Genomic DNA, 10,650 nt, shown 5'->3' with positions numbered 1-10,650 from the left:
GAGCATCTTTATAGTCACCCAGTTACGTTGCGACGTTTGATACACACAAAGTATTCCTCCGGTGTTAGTGAGTTATATGATCTCATGGTCATAGGAACAAATACTTGACACGCAGAAAACAGTAGCAACAAAATGACACGATCAACATGCTACGTCTATTAGTTTGGGTCTAGTCCATCACATGATTCTCCCAATGACGTGATCCAGTTATCAAGCAACAACACCTTGTTCATAATCAGAAGACACTGACTATCTTTGATCAACTGGCTAGCCAACTAGAGGCTTGCTAGGGACAGTGTTTTGTCTATGTATCCACACATGTAAATGAGTCTTCATTCAATACACTTATAGCATGGATAATAAACGATTATCTTGATACAGGAATTATAATAATAACTATATTTATTATTGCCTCTAGGGCATAATTCCAACAGGCCGTAGTGTTCACTAGTGGCTTCTCTCATGAAAGCAAGTAGATGGTGGGTGAACGAATTACTGTAGAGTAATTGATAGAACCACGCAAAGTCGTGACGTTATCTAAGGCAATGATTATATCTATAGGCATCACGTCCAAAACAAGTAGACCGATACTTTCTGCATCTACTACTATTACTCCACACGTCGACCGCTATCCAGCATGCATCTAGTGTATTAAGTCCAAAAGAACAGAGTAACGCCTTAAGCAAGATGATATGATGTAGATGGACAATCTCATATCTACGATAAAAGCCCATCTTGTTACCCTTGATGGCAACAACACGATGCGTGCCTTGCTGCCCCTTCTGTCACTGGGAAAGGTCACCACACGGTATGAACCCAAAACCAAGCACTTCTCCCATTGCAAGAATCATAGATATAGTTGGCCAAACAAAACCCAAGACTCGGAGAGACTTACAAGGATATCAAATCATGCATATAAGAAATCAGCAAAGACTCAAATATAATTCATAGATAATCTGGTCACAAATCCACAATTCATCGGATCTCGACAAACACACCGCCAAAGAGGATTACATCGGATAGATCTCCATGAAGATCATGGAGAACTTTGTATTGAAGATCCAAGAGAGAGAAGAAGCCATCTAGCTACTAACTATGGACCCGTAGGTCTGAAGTAGACTACTCACGAGTCATTGGAGAGGCGATGATGTTGATGTAGAAGCCCTCCAACTCCAAAGTCCCCTCCGGCAGGGCACCGGGAAGGGTATCCAGATGAGATCTCGCGGAAACGGAAGCTTGCGGCGGCGGAAAAGTGTTTTCGTGGATGCCCTGATTTTTTTCTGGATTTTAGGGAATATATAGGCGAAAGAGCTAGGTCAGGGGGCGCCAGGGAGGCCACAAGCCTCGTAGCCGCCGCCCCCTGGTGGCGGCTACAGGGCTTGTGGGCCCCCTGTGGCTCTCCTGCCTTGGCCCTCAAGTCCCTGATCTTCTTCCGTTCTGGAAAACATTATTTCGGGGATTTTATTGCGTTTGGACTCCGTTCCAAAATCAGATCTGAAAAGAGTCAAGAACACAGAAAAAACAGGAACTGGCACTTGGCACTGAATTAATAAGTTAGTACCAAAAAAGATATAAAAGGTAAACAAAACATCCAAAGTTGACAAGATAACAGCGTGAAACCATCAAAAATTATAGATACGTTTGAGATGTATCAAAGGCCTACAGCTACTCGGCATCGTTCACGGCGGCGCCGCCATCAGCCCTACATCGCCGGCGACAGAAAGAGGAACGGCGGCGCGGCTATGTTTCCTACATGCATGATCTGGCTACAGGGGAAGGGAATGATGCTCGTGCTCACCCACTAGACGAGGAAGCCGAGCCTACCGGAGAGGAAGTCGGGGAAGAAGAGGAAGAAGCCGAGGCGGAGGAGATCGTCGGCGAGGAAGAAGCCGTCGGCGATGTAGGGGATGCAGACCCGATCTGCTCCTCCTAGCTGCCGGAACGGATCCCCTTGAGGTCCCGCGTGCTCGCCGAAGGCTTGGAGAGGACGCAGGGGCACGACAACGACGAGGAGGAGTTTCTCACGGCTCGGCCATGGTGGAGGAGGCGCTCGCTTACATGCTGCCGACGAGGGAGAGGAAGGATGAGATGGGGAAAGAAGTGGCGGCGACTAGGGAGGAACCCTAGGCCACATCACGGACGCCCAGATGAAATAGAGGGGCGAGGGAGCCACCTCGACGTCCGTGAGACGTCGTCGCTCTCTGTCTCACCTCTCTCTTTGACGAAACTGACGGAAGGAGGAGGGAGGAAGACGACGTCTACAGGGAAGGGCTGCCGCGGAGAGGTGAGTTGGGCTAGCCAGTGGGAGAAAGCCCACTCGAAGGCGCCAGGAAGAAAAAGAAAACCCACTGGGGTTTCCTATTTAAAAACAAACAAAGACAAGAAATAAAACATAGGCAACACTGTTGAAGCTAAAAAATAAAACAAAAATACCCCTGGTCATAAGAAATTATGACCTATTTAAATAAAATGAAAAGGGAATTTTTGGAGCATATAATTATTTATAAAACAGAATTAATTGATCTGTTTTGTGAATATTTGCACCACTAAAACAAAGTTTCAAAAACACTATAGACCTAGCATCACATCCACCATAAAACACATTGAAATATGAACATTTTTGAAACAGGGTTGGAGCAAGTGAAACTTGAGCTTTAAGAAATAGAGAAGGGGGGAGTTTTGAAATCTAGCATAGTTGCATCCTACTTCAAATGCACCACTCCACATAGAACCACATAACATCACACATCATCACATGTCACACCACATACATGGATTCACAATAACAACAACACAAAGAAAGCATGGAATGAAATGGATGCATGCATGCAAAGGGAAACAAGACAATGTACGTATCGCATGAAATAACACATGCATTGATCTCCCATGGCAATGACAAGATGGACCCACATACAAAAGGTTCCAAATAAGGCAAGTTACACTCTCGGCCATTGCACTTTGTACTCTTTTACTTCCGAGGGAAGGAAGGTTTTAATGAGGCAGCCACTAATAAAGCTCAAGATTTATCCCACATGCCACATTGCCTATCGTGCCTATCGTGTCATTTTTTGGCTATAAAAAGGATGTCAAGTTTCTCATTTCTAACTCCATCTCATTGTACACACTACACACACAAACATGGTGATGCAAATCAAAACTGGCTTAATGCTATTGTGAGGCGTCGATACGCAATTTGAAATTTCTATGATGAAGAAATAGTTAGAGATGAGGATGGTCTCCCCCAGATTTTTGCAAAGTGCCAACAATGTGGTAAGAAGTTGCTCGTGAAACAAAATACGGGAACCGGCCACCTGCTGAGGCACGTAACATCACACGTGGAGGAGGCAGCGGACGCGGCCGACGCGGCGGCTATAGCTGCGGCTGCAGGTGCAGGCACTGCAGGGCGAGGTTGAAGGATTTCTAGAAATCCAAAGCATGGCATGTAATGTAGCATTTGTATTTTTTTCCCTTTCTCTATCTTTTCTTCTTTTTGTATTTCTACTTTTCTAGAGAATGACATGTACTCCCTTCGTTCCTAAATATAAGACATTTTAGATATTGCACTATGAACTACATACGAATGTAAGTTTAGAATATAGATTCATTCATTTTGCTTCGTATGTAGTCTCCTAGTGTAATCTCTAAAAGGTCTTATATTTTGAAACGGAGGGAGTACTCTTTTATTTCTTTGGGATGAAATGTTTTAATGAGACATGCCCTAATAAAACTCTAGATTTATCCCATATTATGTCAAAGTATATATTTTCTGGAATTTTTTATTTTTTCAATTTTTTTGGTCTATCTTTTTTTTTTTAAGTAAACGTGACGCGGGCCAGCGTGCCCCAACGTGCCGCGGGCCGGTCTGATTACTGAGCGTGCCGTGCTTGGACCTGACACGGCCCAACCTGTTTACTAATCGGGCTCCGATGTGCCGTACCATGCCAGTCATGATTCTATCGTGCCGGGCGGCCCGTTTGGTCATGTATGGCCGGATGGCCACATCCAAAACGTTCGTGTCCTTTTTTGTCTATGCAAATCGGCACCATTTTAACCTAAATGTGCGTCCCCCTAATAAATGAACAAAACCCAGGCATATTAATTGTCCGTTTGGAACCCTCAAACAAAATTGTCCGTTTGGATCTTGGAATTGCTCCAGACTTTTATTTTCCGGAAAAGGCTGCAATCTCTCGTGCCTGCTCCCTACAGGCTACAGCCGCCCCCGCCGCCGCCCTCGCCGACGCCGACGCCGACGCCGACGCCTCAGCCCCGCCCGACACGGCGACGCCCCTCAACCCCTCTCCCCGCGCCGGCCCCGCATATCACGCGCGTCGCCGCCGGCCCAGTCCTTCCTCGCCTGGACGCCGCGCCTCCGCCGTCTCCGCCCCGTCCGCCCATTGGGTTTGATTTGAGGTACGAGGTTTCTCCATCTTCATCCGGCGGTCAAGCCCAACACAAATCCCGCCGAACCTCACGGCTTCTGGGCGCACGCAGTCTAGATCCTGCCATGGCCCGGGAACGGCTTGTTAGCTAGGTTGCGCAGGCAAGATTTTATTTTTTGCCTGTTTGATCCGAGCGATGTGATGTGCTGAGCCATGTCCATGAACTTCTGCATGGCTTTCTAACTTTCCCTCCCGATGCTGCTTGAGTAGTTGCAGCTGGGGTGGCTGCCTGCTCTCTTTGAGGTGTTGGTGCAATTCCAGGTTCCTATTAATGGAAAATTTGGGCAACTGCACTTTCTTCAAAAGGGAAATCCTAAACTGAACCCGCATGCCGGCCCCTGTTTCTGTTTCTGGACAAAGCCTTGAAATTTTTGGAGCCATATCCCTGCCCTTACACCCAGGAGATAGATGAATAACCCTCCACTGCTGATACTCGTCTTTTATGTTTGATAGTTTTTTATATAAGTGTAAAAACTGTAGACGCTTTTGCTGCACGATGCTTGTTCTTATTCAGATGATGCCCTTACCGTGTTGTTTTTGGATGTTTGCCAGCTCGGTTTATTAATTTTTGATGTTTGCCAGCTCTGTTTATAAATGTAAAACCTGTAGGTGCGTCTTTCACAGTGCTTATTCTTGATTATTCTGAGGAAATTTCAGCCTTACGAGTGACTGTTGCTATGCGTCGTTATTTCCCGCAGAGGCTCCTATGGCGACATCCGACGAACAGGCTCAGAATGACCAACAGGATATGAAGGACGAGCAGCAGGCTCACAAGGACGAAGAACAGGCAGAGAAGGAGTACGCTGACTTCGAGGCGAGGGTCAAGAGGACGATATACATCGATCACCTCTCCCCCCTGGTCACCTCCCAGGTCATCAAGGCGTCTCTCGCCCAGTGCGCCAATGTCGTCAGCACCGACTTCATTCAGAACTACACGATCCAGTACGAGATCCCCGCCGCTGCGTTGGTGGAGGTGGACAACGAGTCGCAGGCCCGGGCTGCTGTGGACCTGATGAACAACTTCCCGTTCATGATCGGCGGGATGCCCAGGCCTGTGAGGGCTGTCTTTGCAAAGCCCGAGATGTTTTCGGACCGCCCTAGGAAGCCTGGCTTGAAGATTGAGTTTAGCTGGGTAAAGCAAGGGGATCCAGGGTATGATGGGATGAATAAGCTCAAGGGCCTTATGAGGAGACAAGAAGCAGAAAACATGGCACTTATCAAGGTGAAGTGGTTGTTTCTTTACTTCGTTATTGTTCTTATTTATTTGTAGGCCCACTAATAAAAAAAGCTGCAAATCTTTTTGCTTTCCTTTACTTGTCTAGAATGAGACAAACCACTTGCTCAGGAACAGGAAATGTCAAACATAAATTGAGAATCTTGATGCTGCTGCTGCTGCTGTTCTTTAAAATGTCATACAGTTGCTTTAATTTAACCTCGTCTGTTTTGTATCCGAGCCGTAATTCCGTTGTTCTCTTCCTTTCAGAATCAATTGGAAGAGGAGAAGGAGCTGGCGGTGCAGCAGCAGGAAACCCTGGAAGCAAACAGCAACAAGTATGGCATGCTCGAGAACCTGATGAACAACGGGGACATCACTAAGCTCGCCCAGCATTACAAGGTCAAGCTGGGGGATGACTGATGGGTTGCGGACGCTCAAGCCCCTCCCCCGGAAGCCGCGGTCCGCGGTGAAGCAGATCCCCTTTTCTGCCCAGTCGTGCTTGACCTTGTAATGACGGTGTGATGGTGCGGCGGCGATCATCCACTGGGTAGTTCTCGTCTTTTGGTGAGGTTTAGTAATAAAGCATTGGTTTGCTTGGTGCAGCCGCGCTCTAGCTGTGGCCGGCTGCGAAGTATCAGTTCCTCGGTGTAACAACTGCTGATACGTTCCGATCCTTCATGTCAGCAAGATGATCCATCGACATCTGATACCGTCTGTGTGTCCTGTATTGCATGAAATTTGCATATACTGTGGTTCTGTGGCTAGCTTGAGATGTTTTAGTTATGTTGGTCCTGAAGGTGTGCTGTTGGTTGGAGCAGGAGGGAATCATATCTCTGCCTTGTGTTGCCCAGGACTGGACAAAGTGTCAGTCACAAGTGCCAATGTTCCCAAATCTTGCAACACAGGTAGAAGGTGCTTCTCAGATTATTTTTTTCTTACACTCTGTTGAGTTCAAATGCAGTGTAGACCTTGTTTCTAATGTTGTCAGGTCAAGTCACGGTGAACCGCAGTGTAGACCTTGTCTCAAAAAAATCATACACTGCCAATGCCATAAATTGTTTGTCTCTCTCAAGTTGTCGATTTGTCAGATTACTTGTGCTAGAATTACTTGTCGCACAAATGAATGAAAATGGATATATGTAGAACTAAAATACATTTAGATACATCCATTTCTATGGCAAGTATTTCCATACGGAGGAAGTACATGAGATGCAAAGAACATGCTCTCGATGCCATGGTTTATAAGGAAAAAAAGGCATTCTTTTTGTTGCCGTGACAGGGGATATGAGGCGCGTCCCTCGCGGGAGTCGGCAGCTATGGCCCTATCAATCCTTTGGAAGATTTGCGACTCAAGGAGCACGACTGATTTCAGGAAAGAATTTCATCCGCTTAAGAGGGTGTTTGGTTAGGCTGTGGGCTGTGGAGAAGCTGCTGTGGGCTGTGGAAAAGCTGCTGTGTCAGGAAAGCTGCTGTTAGCAGTGTTGTCGTTTGGTAAACTGGCTGTCTGAACTGTGGCTTTCGAGTAAATGTTTGGAATACCCCTGAGATGCTGAGACGGTGTATATGTACTGATATTATGGTAATAATCTATTTTTTGACATGTTTCACTAATTTTTAGTTGATGCATGTATTTTGGAGGTAATTAAAATATGATAATTGCTAACATTGTTCATATATAACATTAGTTGTTCATACATCATCATGAACATTGTTCATATATCATTGTCCATATATTTATACCAAAATATACTTCCTATTTCCTACATCTATGCTCTCACGAAGATCATTCATGTTTACCGCATCAAGTAAAGATGAGGTACTATCGCCTTGTAGTGGTACAGTTTGTCGCAAAACATGTGGCCAAAATCGATCATCTTTAATTCTTTCATGAGGAGTTGAGAAAGAATAATCAGTGGGTTTTATGTTGTTGGATGATAACTTGCGCAGACAATCCAACACTTCTTTGAACTTTCGATGAATTGTTTCAGTTGATCTTGCAAAACGATTTTCAACTTGAGAGAAAGATTGTGGGGCTCCAACCATCTGAGCTATTGGATACCTCTCCTGGAATGGAGGTTGTTTCCCCGGTGATATGAGCATTTTCAAACATAACATCCATCTCCTTCAAGTTGGGAGGGCCCATGTACCGCCACTTTGCATGTCCTGGGTATTTATGAAAATAACATACAAATTAATACAATGACATAAACAATTAGAAAACTTAATCATAAATAATTTATGGCCATCCTCACCTTAAGATGAATGTCCCACCAACTATCATCAGCTTCAATTGTTCCCATCTTTTCATTCCAACCAAGTCCAGTTGCAGAATTCAGAATTCTTCAACGCCATATACCGAGCATATTGTTTCTTCAATTGGTCCCATTTGTTTTTGAATTGCCTTCTTGTGCGTCTTTTCTTAGCTAGCTCAAAAAATTTCTCCTGAAGATTGTTGTAACCTTTGGGACTCAAATAACCTCCCGGCCTATTGTACTTCTCCGTCTCTTCTTTGCATATCTCACAAAATATTTTAATATGATATGCATCCCAATTTGCTTTGTCCATCTATTTTATTCAAAGTTAAACATTCTCCTCAAAACGTGTATATATATGGCCTATTGGCATGCATACATATGAAAGCATCTATATTCAAACATATATACATGTATTTTCTGCTAATAGAATAAAAAACGAGGGCATGTAGTTTTCTGGCAATGGAATCACACACAACCATATTTGCATCTATTTTTGGAAAGGAAAAAGAAGAACAGAGAGCTACCTTCCAGATCCTGAGAAGGCCAGGAGGGAGACGTGCGTTGGGAGCAGGCGGGCGACGCGAGGGCCGGCCCTCTCCAGTGGCGAGCGAGGCTACAGGGGCGAGGGTCGTCCGTCTTTGTTGGCGAGCGAGGCGAACACGGGTGAGGGCCGGCCGTCTCTGGTGACGAGCGACTCGAGGAGCACGGGCGAGGGAGGGCGGGCGCCGGCGGCCGCGGTAACCCTAGCGCCGCCCTTGCTCCATCCCCTGTCTGCTGTGGGGGATAATGGCTGGGGAAAAAACAGAACGAGGGATTTGCACGTTTATATGGAAGGGGCAGTTTTTATGTAATTACAGCGAAATGCCAGGGGTAGGATGGGCGTGGGATCGATCCACCGCGGAGGAAAGCTGTCGAAGCTGCTCGGGACCAGCTTCTCTGCTCGCATGTAAAAAATCTGCAGTTGTGGTCAAAATTCTTAGGAAAGCTGGCTGTTTGGTTGGGCTGTCGGCTTCAAAGCTACGAAAGCTGGTAGAAAAGCCCAACCAAACACCCTCTAAGACCACCTGGACTGATTATTCTCTGTGGATTCATCGTTTCAAAAATATTTGATCTTAGGGACCATGCTACACACACACAAAATAATTGTAGTTGGAGAGAACTAGTTAGTTTTTTCTAACTACAATTATTTAAAAATGGAGGGAGTAATATATTTAGATGAGGAAGCTCCCCCGTGACCGTTTGAAAGCAATATTTATGTCATAATTTTTTTTCTACATCGTATCATTTTCGCCATACCAAAAAAATAAGTTTGTCCTCTGCCATGAGGCGTATGAGCAATTTGGCTCCCTGGATCGTGAATGCATGTGGCGTCCAGAAATGCTAGGGCCACATGTTCTAGTTTTGCCTGGCCACTGAAATGTCAGGACCAGCCCTGCTCACGGTGTGGGGTGTGGCCGTTGGGGAAATTTGTTTTCAATCCTGTTATACTTCTCCTATTTATATAGACAGACAAACATACCCTTGACTAATCAAGGGCTAGGATCAAATTCTCAAAATTAAGGAGACAGCCAGAGCCAGGTCAGTTCAGGGTTGAGGGACAATTTTTTTTTTTTTGACAGACCCTGACAATTTTAGGTTAGTAGGAGTATCTGGACGGGTGGGTGGGATCTGGAGATGAGTTTGAGCAGCAAAATCGCCTGCTTCCACCGACCCCAACTCGCAACAGCAACAGCAACCTCAAGACGAGAGCTTTGACCACTGCTAATCCAGTGAGTCCACCGACCACCGTCACCTAATCACCTGGCGTCACGACCTCCGGGGACATCGCTGACACCTGAATTACCCCTGCCGTAAACAACATCAAAACCGTACGCACAATTATTTTACTATCCTGCTTTGCTTCAGCCAGCCCATCTCTAAAAAAAATGGCAAAAGAAGAAAGAAAGAAAGAAAGAAGGGAAGAGGAGAGGAGGCGGCTTAATCAACCCACCCGTGATCGTCATGGATCAATCAGCGCCTCATCACGGGGTTGATTAACCATTCATTCATTCATTCACATGCGCCTCCTGGCTCACTCCTCTTTATACAGATTCAGATTCAGCAGAGATGGGAACAACCACAAGATACCATCGTATCACGGGCCAAAAATCAGCTTACTACGTAATTAGTTTCTTCATTTAAGCAGACAAGGAACAAAAAAGAAAAGAAGAAAGAACAGCAACAGCAACATTTGAGCCTTTCAGATCCAATTCAATTATCATTATGATTATGATTATAAAGACGCTGCTATTTAGTACAGTACGTACGTAAATGCTTAACCAGCAACTATCACGGCTTTGCCACATGAATTAATCACTGCATATATACACACGGGCTATCTATATAGCTAATCATGCCACAGGCCACAGGTATTGATGAGCATACATACACACATTCACGCCTGTCTGTCTGTCTGTCTGTCTGTATCATCACCTTTCTAGCCAGCTAACAAAATGGGGGACAAGAAAGAAGGTTATAGTATGTATCTGATGACCATGGGCAGGGTCATGAACCTGCTGTGGAGAGATCGACCGACACAAGTCGAAGCCGCTGCCGATGATCCTCATCAGTTGTGCAGAGGGTTGGGCCCTTGAGGGACTGCTCTCCTCGACACGGTGAACTTCCCGGCGCCGATGTCATCCGCAACGTCGTCGCCGCCTGCTTCTTGAGAAGGGGAGATGGTTGGTGGCAGCCCATGGCC

The 10,650-nt window shown here is 45.7% G+C and overlaps 1 protein-coding gene and 1 long non-coding RNA gene across 2 annotated transcripts; one reads left to right on the top strand and one right to left on the bottom strand.

The window, feature by feature from the left end:
* The first annotated feature begins 4,086 nt into the window (after nt 1-4,086).
* Nucleotides 4,087-6,451, top strand: LOC123406327. The gene is made up of 3 exons (XM_045099821.1): nt 4,087-4,410; nt 5,138-5,661; nt 5,923-6,451. The coding sequence occupies exons 2-3, from the start codon at nt 5,146-5,148 to the stop codon at nt 6,073-6,075; spliced, it is 669 nt and encodes a 222-aa protein (XP_044955756.1). The 5' UTR covers nt 4,087-4,410; nt 5,138-5,145; the 3' UTR covers nt 6,076-6,451.
* Nucleotides 6,452-7,303: 852 nt separating this feature from the next.
* Nucleotides 7,304-8,230, bottom strand: LOC123406331. Its single transcript, XR_006612103.1, has 2 exons — nt 7,908-8,230; nt 7,304-7,818 (listed from the first exon to the last, which is right to left on the bottom strand). It is a non-coding gene; the product is annotated as an uncharacterized LOC123406331 (long non-coding RNA).
* Nucleotides 8,231-10,650: the final 2,420 nt, after the last annotated feature.

Source organism: Hordeum vulgare, chromosome 6H, assembly GCF_904849725.1.
Source record: "Hordeum vulgare subsp. vulgare chromosome 6H, MorexV3_pseudomolecules_assembly, whole genome shotgun sequence".
In the NCBI taxonomy this organism is placed as follows: Eukaryota; Viridiplantae; Streptophyta; class Magnoliopsida; order Poales; family Poaceae; genus Hordeum; species Hordeum vulgare.
The sequence above is the reverse complement of the archived record's forward strand: the minus strand, read 5'-3'. Positions and strand labels throughout refer to the sequence as shown.